Consider the following 14,289-nt stretch of genomic DNA (forward strand, 5'->3'; position numbering starts at 1 on the left):
ATTCTACTGTCTGATTGCAACTACTGTGTCCCAATTTAATCACTGTCAAAACTACTTCAATCAATAAATTACCCGAGATGTGCTGCTTTTATTCTGACTTGCTGCTGCTTCTTGGAAGCACACTGGTGATGTCAATAAATGTCTTCTGTAAGTAGTGGGGTGGATCAGAAGCTTTAAAATAGTCCCCCACCCAAAAACTATTTTTGTAATAATGAAAATGTGCAACTTATAGAAAAAAATATTGCCACAATTCTCTTTTCAGGTCACTTTCCTGTGCAGCACCATCATACATTTTGAAGGCCTGCGTACACGAACAACTGACACTTTAAGCTTAGATGCCAGCCTGTTTGAACTGATCAAGCGTTGCCAACAAATGTGTTCATTTGCCTCCCAGTTCAACAGTTCCGTTTCAGAGCTGGAGCTGCAATTGTTGAAGAGAGTGGTAAGTATTAATGTCGGAAAGTATGCCGATTTGCTAAGCTAATTCATTTAGTAAAATAGCATATTATTAACATACAGGAGAGTATTCCATACATTAAAGAGACAGACTAAATTATGTTCGATTCCTGGACGCTGGTGGGTGGATTCTTTCCCATCTGGGCTGCAGTGATGGTCTGAGAGATAGATAGATATATATATATATATATATATATATATATATATATATATATATATATATATATATATATATATATATATATATATATATATATATATATATATATATATATATATATATATATATATATATATTTATATATATTATTTTTATTAATTATGAAAGCAACGTTCGGTCCGCGGTCTTGGACCATTGTCAAGATGCATATACTCGTTTAAAAATAGCAATAAATTTATGACATATATAAAGATTTAAAAATCCTGCCTAGTTCGTGACCTCACGCATCAATGTTCCAATGATATAACAGATAAACTTGTAATAGGCAATATATAATGAATAAAGTACTCCCTCTTGTAAAATATAAGGATATTATAACTTACCAAGGAGTTTCATGACCATATAAAAACACAAGGCCAAAGACCGAGTGTTTTTATACAGGTCATGGAACTCCGAGGTAACTTATAATATCCTCATATTTTGCAACTGGGGGTACTTTATTTATTATAATACACAAGTTTCAGTGAGTCATGTGACAGAAATGACATCAGAACTCACCGTTTATAACTGATGACATCAGAACTCACCGTTTATAACTGATGACATCAGAACTCACCGTTTATAAGGATATAATTTACAAGATATTCATGGCTTTTGTGTATTATAGGGGAATATGTACATAAGGAAGCAAACCAATGATCCCGACCTACAAACAAATAAATTGGTTATTAAAATATTATCTTTTAGGGAGAAAGCAACTATAGGAGCAATACTCATTTAAGCCCTTGGGGGCTATAGTATCAAGTGTTTTTATCCAAAATGTTTCCCGTTGCAGGAGGAGTCGAGATCTATCTCCTCCTCCTTTAGGCATTGGTATATGATCAATCGCCATAAACTTAAAAGTGGGTAATCGGTGTCCAGCTTCAAGAAAATGGTAGCCACCGGTTTGGTGGTTTTCTGATCTCTATATGCAATAGTGATGGCTGACCTGTGGGCATCCATGCGAAGTCTCAGCATTAAGTCTGTTTTGCCCACGTATGAAAGCCCATATGGGCATGTAACTAAATATATTACATGGGTGGTGGTACACGTGATGGCGAATCTGGTATCGATGCCCAGTGTGGGGATGTACAAAGCTAGTCCCTGGTATCATAGATCTACATGATAAACATGTAAAATTTATTAGCAGTCAACCAAGTAGTGGTAGTCTGTTTCGCACAATAACAATGTGTTGGATCACTTTAAACCAAAAGGTCACGGAGGTTTTGGAATCCCATCATTGGCGGATCAGGGTACAGACGTCCCAATGAGTCATCCGCTGTTCTAATTCTCCAATTGGTTTTAAGTGCTTGTTTAATAGGCAAAGATAGATTGTTAAAACATGTGCATAATATCAATGGACTTCTCTTATGGGTACTCTGATATATATAATATATATATTTAGTGACTGAATGTGAGATTTTGTTGCAGGGAACCAGCAGTGAACATTCTATTGGAACTCCCGAGTGGCTGGTTTCAGCCCATAAGCAGCTGAGTAATGATATGTCAAATCAAAGAAGTCTGCAGGGTGAAAAGGAGCAACAGATTGAAACACTGTGTGAACTGACACAGAACCTGGTGGACTCCATAAAGAATGTTCTCACCGGCCACAACAAACAGCTTGGAGAAGTCAAACATTTGCTGAAGGCCATGGCCAAGGTAAGTTTTCTCTGTGTTGTATAGCTCCTATATGACAATCCACCCACACCAAAATGTTTTTAAAAAGTTAGGCATCTTATGCTCGGGATTATCATCAAGCTCCTTAACGGGATCCTGTTCTTAGGGTAAGGGCACATGGGGAGATTAGTTGCCTGGCGACTAATAGCCTCTTCTTTTGGCGGACAATCTCCCCGATCTGCCTTCCCCTACCTTCCCGCCGGCTATTAGGAGAAATCGCCAGCGGGATGGCACACGCCACACTTTGTTTTCCAAAGTCGCCCCTCGAGGAAACTTCAGGCGACTTCTGAAAACGAAGCACCGCGAATGCCATCCCGCTGGCGATTTCAAATTATAGCCGAAGTGAAGGTAGGGGAAGGAAGATCGGGGAGATTGCCGGCCAAAAGAAGAGGCGATTAGTCGCCAGGCGACTAAATCTCCCCATGTGCCCTTACCCTTAAATGTTTTTGCATTAGCTTTATATTTATCATGGCTTGGTTTCCTTTGTTTCCTTTATTTTCTCCACTCTGCCATCAGCTTTATATTGCACATAGAGGGACTGAGTGGTGTCATATATTTTAAACCAATCCAAAGAAAGGCATTATACATGTTTGATTTTAATTGGGGTCATTGCACTGTGCTCATGATGTACTACTTTTATAGGTTTTTGGGGTTTTTTTTGTGCTGTGAAATTTAATCGTTGTCTGTCCTAACATGTAATTTGTATGCATTTCAAGGATGAGGAAGCTGCCATGGCTGATGGTGAGGATGTTCCTTATGAGAACAGTGTGAGACAATTTCTGTGTGAATACAAATCATGGCAAGACAACATCCAGACTGTGCTGTTTACATTAGTTCAGGCTTTGGGACAGGTTCGCAGTCAAGAACATATCGAAATGCTGCAGGAAATCACCCCGACCCTGAAGGAACTCCGAAATCAAAGCCAGAGGTAACACAAGGCTAAGTCTCTAGAAAAAAAAGCGTCCTCTGATTCATTTATTCACATGTGAACGTGTCATAACTATCTTTCACCTCTGCAGCATCTATAACAACCTAGTGAGCTTTGCATCTCCATTGGTTACCGATGCAACAAATGAATGTTCGAGTCCTACCACATCATCAACATATCTGCCCAGCTTTGCTGCAGGTAATACCTTTCTCGTTCCCTTACATCTCCACCCCTTTCTTGATTCTACAATGGCTTCCTTCTCTACAGACTATTTGTTGCACATTAGAAAACCACGTGATATATACACACACACACAAAACATGAACAGCCTTAATCATGAATAGCGCCAGTAGATAACTAAGGCTTCCTGTTCATTATGGATTTCACATCTATTATTAAAAAAAAAATTGTGAATGTAAACATTATATTAATTTGTTATAGACATTTTACTGCTGACTTGTGCTGCCAATTTAAAATCCTATTGCTTTGTACTTTGGGAACCTGGAAAGTTTGTTCCCGGTAATGTAGTTTGTGATTGTTGGCAGTTAAAAAGTGAAACCCTTCAATTCAGCCCATGCACAGCTTAACGTGAACGTGTTTGTTTCTTTTGCGTTTGTGCCCCAAAGCTGTGCGTAGCAACACTGTTCAGAAAACTCAGCCTGAAGGTATGTCCCAGAATGCAAAAAAGCCTGTGCAACGAAATCTGGCCACATCTGCGGATACTCCACCGAGCGCTGTCCCAGGCCCTGGCAAAAGCGTTGCTTCCAGTCCCAAAAAGGCTGTCAGGGATCCTAAAACAGGAAAAGGTAAATAAGATTGACTCTGAATTTCAGCAGCTTTCCTTTTGAAAACAACTGGGTAGTTTGCAGTCTGATTTTGTTATAACTTCTTTTTTTGTCAATGAATTAGAACAGGGGTCCCCAACTATTTTTACCCATGAGCCTCATTCAAATGTCAAAAAAAGTTGGAGAGCGACACAAGCATGAAAAAAGTTCAAATACGAGCTGTGATTGGCTATTTGGTAGCCCCTATGTAAACTGTCAGCCTACAGGAGGCTTTGTTTGGCAGTACACCTGGTTTATATGCAACTAAAACTTGCCTCTAAGCCATAAATTCAAAAATAAGCACCTGCTTTGAGGCCACTGGGAGCAACATCCAATGGGTTTGGTGAACAACATATTATTCATGAGCCACTGGTTGGGGATCACTGATGAGAGGGGCACCCTAGCTTAGCTTGCCCTCAATCCATAAATGTAACATTCAGTAGAATCTCCACCAACTATGTAACCAGATAATAAATCTAAATTCCACTTTCACAATATTGGGGGGGGGGGCCTTTTATGAAATCGCTTGCTGTCAATTGATGTTACAAAAGCCTCAACTCAAATTGCAACCTTGTGGGTTAGACCTATAGCAAGCCTTGTCCATCTGTCTGTAGACTGATTCCTTATCAAAGAGTATTTATTTTGCTGTCTCCCAGCTGTTCAAGAAAGAAATTCCTACGCGGTCAGTGTGTGGAAGAGAGTCAAAGCCAAGCTGGAAGGGAGAGACGTGGATCCAAACAGAAGGATGTCTGTCGCTGAGCAGGTACATTTCATTACAACATTCCCAAATGGCACTGTAAAGCTCAGGACTCTCCAATCCAAGGCTCTTGTATTTATTATTGGCCTGTATTTAGCCTGTTTTTAATGTCTTATGAACAATTTATTCAGTATAACCTCCTGCTGCTATGGGCATTGAGACAGGGAGGCAAATCTGTGGCATTCATTATTAAGCTGATAAAAAAAAAAAAAAAAAAAAAGACATGGATAAGGCCTTTAAAGTGGACCTGTCACCCAGACACACACAGCTGTATAATAAAAGTCCTTTTCAAATTAAACATGAAATCCAATTTCTATTTATTATTAAAGAGTTCATAACTGTTGTAAGCTCATTTAAAAATCTCAGCTGTCAATCAAATATTGTCTGCCCCTCCTCTTTGCCCTGAGCATAGAGATGGGGCAGACAATTGCTTTCACTTCCTAGATGTCACTGCTCTCCACATATCCCACCGTTCTCTTTACCATTTAATTGTGTAGCCAGTGCATGGGGATGGATATCAGGTCCCCCATTCTGGTACACAAACAAGATTCTGAGATGATGCAAGGCTTGCGTTAATAACAGTGTCCACAAAATGGCTCCTGCCTGCTTGCTATTATTTTGAAATCCCAGACTGAAGGAAACAAGATTCAAATAATTTATATAGTGTAATTAAAGTTCATTTTGCTTGACTAATGTGATAAAATTGATTTTGAATCATTTTTTTGGGTGACGGGTCCCCTTTAAGGATAGTTCTAACTCTCATTGTTTTGAGTTCCATTGTCATAACTGTAATAATGAGTAGGGGAGCAAGCAAAATATGAGCATGTCTATACGTAGGTCTGCATTGTTTGTGTAACTAACTTTGAGGTGAGTGGGGAGTACACCTTAATACTCTTATAAACATCCTCACTGGGAATGAATATTACCCCATGACTGACTTTATTTGAAATGAGTGGATGCATTTCATTATCTGTGCTAACTTGTTTCAGGTGGACTTTGTAATAAAGGAGGCAACAAACCTAGAAAACCTGGCTCAGCTGTACGAAGGTTGGACAGCCTGGGTGTGAGAGAGAAGAAGGTATAGTTGCCTGGTTCAGCAAAGTCAGACATCCACCAGAATCAAAAATGCCTCCGGCATCCACATCCGCGCCAAGGCCGGTGGTGATACTGGGGCTTAACATGAGGTAACCTAGGAAACCCTGGTGTGGTGGGAAGCGAATCCCACAGGAAAGCTGCACCCAGAGAAATGTTAAACAACAATGGTCAGCAATCCCCAGGGTACAGAGTATAATGATCCGTCTGGCTGACCCGATTGCCTTTCTGCTATGGAAGAACTGACACAGTATCCGAGCGCACGGCAGAAAGAAACTATCCGACAGACCTCGGCGTGATCTAGAACTGATCTAGAACTCTCTTCCATGTGACCCTTGTGCAACAAAGGGGAAAATAACTGAGGCCATCAAGGATTTGCTGTGAAGAAGTCGCTGTCAGTTTCTTGGGTTCCCCCTGTTGCCTGGCAGCAGCGCTTGTTTAGTTGACCAGTAAGCACAGAGGAGGCTAGGAGATGAAGCATGGCCTTTCCATTAGCTGAAAATACGCAGCCAAAGAACAGAAATACTAAGTTGGATGGACTTCTCAATAGAAGAATAAAGCCTTGTTCTCCCGTTTGGTTTTTTTTGTTTTACTTTCTTCTCCCCAGCCCCAAATTCTTGTAGTTTAGGAATACTTGTTTATTTACAATTCTTGTACTTTACGCATTGGCTAGTCTAGCAGATTTGGTTTTGTTTGGCAGCTGGGACTCTCCTAAAATGAATTCAAATGTCATATTTTCTCCCCCCCCCCCCAAAAAAAAATATTTTTTGGTATTAGGCTTGGTTGTGTTATTCTGTAACCCCATTGTGTACAGTTTCCCTTACGACTGTCACTGTACAATGCAACCAGCCATTTATACGTCAGCCCACACTTCATTTGGCTCCCATGATTATTTCCGCTCACATCTAGATATAAATGGAACCCAGCTGTGAACCTTTAGCCTAGTTTCCCCCTTTAACCAGCACAGAATAACCGGTGGAGTTTCACGTTGTTGCTGGCAGTTGATTAATAAAGTCATATTTTGGTGGAGGTAGAGTGATATGGTGTTCTTCACATTTTCAGTGTAAAGTAACAGTTCATTTAAAACATGGTTTTAATGCGTTTGTATTTGATGATTTTAACACATTTTTGGGTATGCCCAACCTTCGATTCGATTTTTTTTTTTTTCTTGTTGTTGGATTTAACTTTGTGACGTAGCATTCATCCGTTCAGCTCTTTTCTGTATAGTTTAAATATATATATATTATTGGTACGGCTTTCCTAAAAGTACAGTTCATTTTCATTTCTGCATAGCTGGAAACACACCCAGTGGCATTTCATTCTCTCCGTTGTGACACAGATTAGAATAGAAAGTATCAGCCAGTATTCAGGCCTTGCCAAACCAAATCATTCATTTTCCATTTTCTCTAGGGATGGCAACTTGCTATCCTTTGTCTTCTTAAACTAGACAAGTATGGGTTGATTATGTGGAATGTATGGAACTAGATGTGGGATCTTTCTGTAATATGGACTACTATCCCATAATTTTATAGGAAATAAGGGACACAAACCCAATGTATATCTTAAAGGGATACTGTCATGGGAACAAATGTTTTTGTTTTTTTTTTCCCCCAAACACATCAGTTAATAGTGCTGCTCCAGCAGAATTCTGCACTGAAATCCAATTCTCAAAAGAGCAAACAGATTTTTTTATATTTAATTTTAAAATCTGACATGGGGCTAGACATATTGTCAGTTTCCCAGCTGCCCCCAGTCATGTGACTTGTGCTCTGTTAAACTTCAGTCACTATTTACTGCAAGTTGGAGTGATATCACCCCCTCCCCTTTTCCCCCAGCAGCCAAACAACAGAACAATGGGAAGGTAATCAGATAACAGCTCCCTAACACAAGATAACGGCTCCCTGGTAGATCTAAGAACAACACTCAATAGTAAAAACCCATGTCCCACTGCGACACATTCAGTTACATTGAGAAGTAAAAACAGCAGCCTGCCAGAAAGCAGTTCATCCTAAAGTGCTGGCTCTTATTGAAAGCACATGACCAGGCAAGATGACCCGAGATGGTGCCTACACACCAATAAATGAAATGTTCTATTGTAGAGTGAATTATTTGCAGTGTAATTTAGAAATAAAAACGACATCATAAAAATCACGACAGAATCCCTTTAATATATAATGTTTTGCTGGGTGCTTTTTGAGCTCATTGCTCCATTATTACAGTGCTAATATAATGAATGTGTAACAAGAACACCCTCAGTCTGGGAAAAGGTCAGACAGCTGCAAGGTTGTTACTGATGCAGAAAATGTCTCCATACATTTCTATCACTCCTAAACAATGGAGCTGAGCAAAGAAGCATGTCCTCATGTGTGCTAGAGCTTTATTGTTCAGGAGAGAGAGAACGGAGCAAAAAAAAGAGTCTGGAGATGCTTTCTGATTTAGTAAATATAAAGGTGGCCATACATGACAGATTTAAGATGCCGAATCGGGTCCTTTAGACCAATTCAGCAGCTAATCTGCCATTGTCTGGGGCCCCGCCGACCGGCATTCCAGACCAATATCTGGCCAAAAATTGTCCATTTCTCGATCGGTTTTATCTTCCCGCCTGATCAAGCTCCACACCTTTTGGTGGGCATATCGGGGGAAGATCCGCTCATTTGGCGACATTTGGCCAAGCAAGCGGATCTTATAGCGTAGGCCGGCTTTAGTATTATAATTATGTCTGGACTAAACGGCAGAAGGGGTTTCTGTTACAGCTCTAATGAGCCCTTTTGCTATATACATTAAGGAATATGTACTCCATAAGGCTGTAGTTGGCTTGGTGTAGAAGCAAATACTTATTTTTTACAAGTTGTAAATGAAGAATTGCTCAAATTGGAAATTGTATTCCTGTGTTTCCAAATAGTAGAATCCCATACCTTCCATTATTTGCTGAAATCCCTGTGCGATGAGGTCCTCGGCTAGGAATGTCTCTGAGAAACCATGGGGGGGGGGTTTATTCCATAGGAAAAGGATCATTTAGGCTTTCCATTTTTCTATATGATGATATTTCCTGGTGCTGCAGAATGATGGTGCCTATAGTAACATATTCAGCATTAGCAAAAGCACACGATGTGTTAAGTGAAATCTCAAAGCGACCAGCAAATACCCTTCATCTCTATTCTTATACCAGCAATCAGGTGAGCCGTCATGTGCGGAACTGTCAGCCATCTCATTGGCCAAGAGGAGCGCGACTCGCAGGGGTTCATCTCATCACACAATCCAGAGCCCTGTTTTTTTCTCTCTCAATCTAAAGTATTAATACAGTAATATAGACTATAGAGTTTACTATATGCAAAAAAAAGTATATTTTCATTTTATGTAAGAATGACAGTTGTATTTATTGTGACTGCCGAGCAACGCATGCCTATTTATGTACCAGTGAGCGGCCGATACTATACAGCGGCGCTTGATGCTCAGACTTTTCTGTTGGAAATAATTGTGAAGGAAAAAGCATTTTGTCCAACTTTAATCCAGTTTTACTCCTACTTGTTACCATTCTCTTGCGAGCTGTAGAAATACTAAGGTAAGGCTGAAATCTCACCCGTTTTCCTTTATAAGATGTTGAAAGTTAAAGCTCACCACAAAGGCATCTGTAATATGACATTTCTGCTATAAAATACAAAGGTCTATGAAGAATCGAATCCTTGTTTAATAAAATTTGAGATACTTCTAAATAAATTGTGTTGGTTTCTTCTTATTGTTATTATAGTGTGCCGACACATTTCCGTAGTACAGAGATCTACATCACTGGATATGTTACAGATATGGAACCTGTTATCCGGAATGCTCAGGACTTGTGGTTTCCGAGAATTTGGATTGCCATATCTTAAAGGAGACATTTTGTGTGAAAAACAAGAATGTGCCAGTGTATTATACTCTTTTTAAATATAGAAGGAATGTGCTTATAAAGTAGTGTTCTAGCAAAATCCCTATAAGTTCCACCCATTTGTTCCACTTCCTGCTGCCTCCTTTCCCAGGCTGTGCTGGGGAGCCTGGAGGCTCTGCTAGGCTGACTTGATAGGGAACTGAAGCCTGTCTTTGCTTGTGCAGGACTGTGATTGGCTGTCCCCCTCCTACTGTGCTCCTGGCAGGGACCATTAGGACACACCCACCCCTCATTTGAAACCGGGACCAGAGAACATCTATGGGGAGCTCAAATACAGGGGCTAATTTTGAAGACAATATTAATTTACAGCTAAACTTAAACCAGCACCATATAGTATACATTATTGCCTACAAAATTATTATTTTTATTTATCCTGTAATTGTCCTTTGTCTGCCTAAACATCTTTAAAACTTTAAATAAACCCAATAGGCTGGTTTTGCTTCCAATAAGGATTAATTATATCTTAATTGGAATCAAGTACAAGCTACTGTTTTATTATTACAGAGAGAAAGGAAATCATTTTTACATTTTTTTTGGATAAAATGGAGTCTATGGGAGTCAGCCTTTCTGTAATTCAGAGCTTTCTGGTTAACCGACTGTAACATTCCATACACGTTTAAATTATTTATTTTTTTTAGCAGACTTAAGTAATGGAGATCCAAATTATCAAAATACCCTTTATCCAGAAAGCCCCATTTCCCAAACATTCTGGATAACCGGTCCCTTACCTGTACTAGAACAGGCTCCCGGGGGAAGTTGAGAGTAGAAGGTAGAAGACTGCCTGTTAAAAGACCCCAAATTACTCAGTGGCCCCTATGCTTTCTGCAATACCTAGCAACCCACATTTCTAACTTTGGCCCTGCACAGACACCCAACGCATGGGGCATAACTCAGAATGACAGAAATGTTTGGAGTCAAGCTTCGATAACAACGACCCCCAAGAACTCCATAGGCCTGAATGGGATTTTGTGGTCACTTCACCTTAAAGGGACATTATACTCCCCATTTTCAACATGAGCTGAATGAATTTGGCTTTTGTACTTTTTGCCTATTTTTTTAATTGAGAAATATCTAGGGTGTCTGTTATTACTAGCTCACTGCACTTGTCCCACAGAACTTCAGGGGGGCTGAATTACCAGTCCACTGAGAAGTCTCTAATAATAGAATAAAAGGTTTATTAGTAACAAGATCGCTATGAAGCTCTTGCCCTGTTTATAAAGGAAAGGGATATGAGTTCAGTGAACATAGTCCAACTTTTAAATTCATGCTTTATATTGGCAAAGAATAGTAAAATATTTTTTTTTTTTTCAATTAAAACGATAGGCAGACTATATATCAACACAAGTCCTTTGTGTTCATTTTTAGCAAAGGTGTTTTGCCATGTCAGACAAATTTGATTGCTTTTTATGATGAGGTAAGAAAGATTCTGGACAGTGGGGGGGGGGGGCAGTAGATGTGATCTATTTGGATTTTGCCAAAGCGTTTGATACTGTGCCCCACAAACGACTGCTTTCTAAACTAAGGTCTGTTGGGCTTAATGAAGTCGTTTGCACATGGATAGGAAACTGGCTACAGGATCGGGTACAGAGGGTGGTTGTTAATGGGACATTCTCTACTTGGAGTAAGGTTCTTAGTGGGGTCCCTCAGGGCTCAGTATTGGGTCCACTTTTATTTAACTTGTTCATTAATGACTTAGGGGAGGGTGTTGTAAGTAATGTATCAGTGTTTGCAGATGACACAAAATTATCCAGCCCAATTAATTTCATCCAAGATGTGACATCCGGGGATGTAAAAATATCCAAGCCACTTATACCCTTAATGGGACTGCACTAGGCAAATCCATTATGGAAAAGGACCTTGGAGTCCTTGTAGATGATAAACTTGGCTGTGGCAAGCAATGCCAGTCAGCAGCATCAAGGGCAAATAAGGTCTTGAGCTGTATTAAAAGGGGCATAGACATGGGCGTCCACAGAGGGGGGCAAGAGGGGGCAGTGCCCCCCCCTGGGACTGTGCACATAAGTTTCCACCTGTTCGTGCATTGGCCCCAGCTTACTGTGGTTTCTGTCGCGATCCCTCGAAGATTTTTCTTCTGTGCAGCAGAGTTTCCTTGTCACGGTGCTGCCGGATGGTATTACTTCAGCTGTGACAGAGAGAGAGAGAGCAGCCAGGGAGCATCTGATTGGCCAGTAGCACAGATTGCAGCGCGGGAGAAAACGAAGGAAGGAAAGCCCTATCTATTGCAGTCTGCAGCCTTGTACTTGTGAGTTCTGGGGGTATTTATACAATTACTTGCCCCTGTGCCATCTGTTTGTGTGTTCTGCTGGTATTTATGAATGTACTTGCCCCTGTACCATCTGTTTGTGAGTTCTGGGGGTATTTATACATGTACTTGCCCCTGTGCCATCTGTTTGTGAGTTCTGGGGGTATTTATACATGTACTTGCCCCTGTACCATCTGTTTGTGAGTTCTGGGGGTATTTATACATGAAATTGCCACTTTGCCATCTTTGTGTGAACTAGGGTTGCCACTTGTCAGACAACCGGTATTTTGAAGGGTTGCCCGGGTCAAAACTTCCTGGATGGTTTTTCAAATTAGGGAAACTGTGCAGGATTCCCTTGATTGACCCGGCGATCGGCTGATCGCCATGGCATAGCTCCACCCCCTGATGGCAGTGACACACCCACCTATCTCACAGGCCCGCCCACAGATGCCTCCTTGCCCCACCCTGGAAAATTTTCTGCGGACACCCATGGGCATAGAGTCAAGGGAGGAGGGGGTCATTCTTCCACTGTATAGAGCACTTGTAAGGCCCCATCTAGAATATGCCGTTCAGTTTTGGTCTCCATCACTCAAACAGGACATTATTGTATTAGAGAGGGTACAGAGAAGGGCAACTAAGCTGGTGAAAGGTATTGAAAATCTCAGCTATGAGGAAAGACTGGCCAAATTGGGGATGTTCACTCTGGAGAAGAGGCGCTTAAGGGGTGATATGATAACTATGTATAAATATATAAGGGGATCATATAATAATCTCTCTAATGCTTTATTTACCAGTAGGTCTTTCCAGCTGACATGAGGTCACCTATTCCGATTAGAAGAAAAGAGGTTCCGCCTAAATATTTGGATGGGTTTTTTTTACAGTGAGAGCTGTGAAGATGTGGAATTCTCTCCCTGAATCAGTTGTACAGGCTGATACATTAGATAGCTTTAAGAAGGGGTTGGATGGTGTTTAGCAAGTGAGGGAATACAGGGTTATGGGAGATAGCTCATAGTACAAGTTGATCCAGGGACTAGTCCGATTGCCATTTTGGAGTCAGGAAGGAATTTTTCCCCCTCTGGGGCAAATTGGAGAGGCTCCAGATTGGTTTTTGTTTGCCTTCCTCTGAATCGACTAGCAGTTAGGCAGGTTAAAATAGAGTTCAAAGGTTGAACTTGATGGACGTGTGTCTTTTTTAAATCTAACTTACTATGTTACTATGTTTTAAGTTGTGTATTGCTGTTCCTGACGAACGACTGATAGAAAAGACAAACCAACAGAAATGTCATGGAAATATCGCAGCATCTCATAACGAGGTTTCATTGTTGACATAAGCCGTTTGGGTGCCACCTCGCTGCACGAAATCCAGAATGATCCACAGAACTTATTGGTTCCCCTAATAAACTTGTATCTACCCCACCAATGTCACCCAGTCGGGCAAATAGAGAAAGTGTTTCCGACTATACTCTTGACTGGGAGCTTGTGGGACATTTTGGACAAATAATTAGACCACTGTTGATGAATGACAGGAAAAGGTGCATTCTGTTTGGGAATGTGGTATCTGTACCCTATTGTGCCGTATATATGGCCCTGTGATGGACCTGCCTGACCAATATTGGGAAGGTTTAAACATCCCATTTTGGCAATGACAGCACAAGGAGCCCGAGGTTTCCAAATAAACAGACTTTTCAATATATGGGCAGCTTTATATTGTTGATTAATCCACACAGGAGGGGGCACCGCTGTGCTGCAGCCTGGGACCAATGTATCGTCTATCCGCAACCAACCCAACCCGGGCACCGTGGGTATAGGTCAGCCAGTGCTTCAGGGGCGTAACTACAGAGGAAGCAAACCCGGCGGCTGCAGGGGGGCCCAGGAGGTATGGGAGCCCCATGAGGCCTTAATTTATATACAATTTCAATAAATATTGTTAAAAACAGGTCAATCTTTATATATTATGGGTGCCTGAAAAAGAAATTGCAGTGGGGCCCAGTCATATCTAGTTACACCACTGCAGTGCTTGTACCTACCCCTGCATGATACCATCATCTTCTGCAGAGTCTCCTGTGCCAATGAATCGCCCAACAATACCTGCCCTTCACATTTGTTGAATCACTTCATGTAAAACTCGTTAAATGCCCCAATCTCAGGTAGTTGTCTTAGGGCAGGGGCAC

At 41.0% G+C, this 14,289-nt stretch overlaps 1 protein-coding gene across 1 annotated transcript; it reads left to right on the forward strand.

Moving 5' to 3' along the window:
• Positions 1 to 344: 344 nt before the first annotated feature.
• On the forward strand, positions 345 to 7,753 carry smg1.L (SMG1 phosphatidylinositol 3-kinase-related kinase L homeolog; the record flags this gene model as incomplete). The annotated part of the gene is given in 8 exon segments (NM_001096811.1): positions 345 to 442; positions 2,087 to 2,156; positions 2,159 to 2,314; positions 3,049 to 3,260; positions 3,352 to 3,458; positions 3,887 to 4,066; positions 4,741 to 4,847; positions 5,831 to 7,753. Coding segments are annotated over 7 exon segments (843 nt in total). The 5' UTR covers positions 345 to 442; positions 2,087 to 2,153.
• Positions 7,754 to 14,289: the final 6,536 nt, after the last annotated feature.

The sequence above is a fragment of the Xenopus laevis genome, chromosome 9_10L (genome assembly GCF_017654675.1).
Source record: "Xenopus laevis strain J_2021 chromosome 9_10L, Xenopus_laevis_v10.1, whole genome shotgun sequence".
NCBI classification, from domain to species: Eukaryota; Metazoa; Chordata; class Amphibia; order Anura; family Pipidae; genus Xenopus; species Xenopus laevis.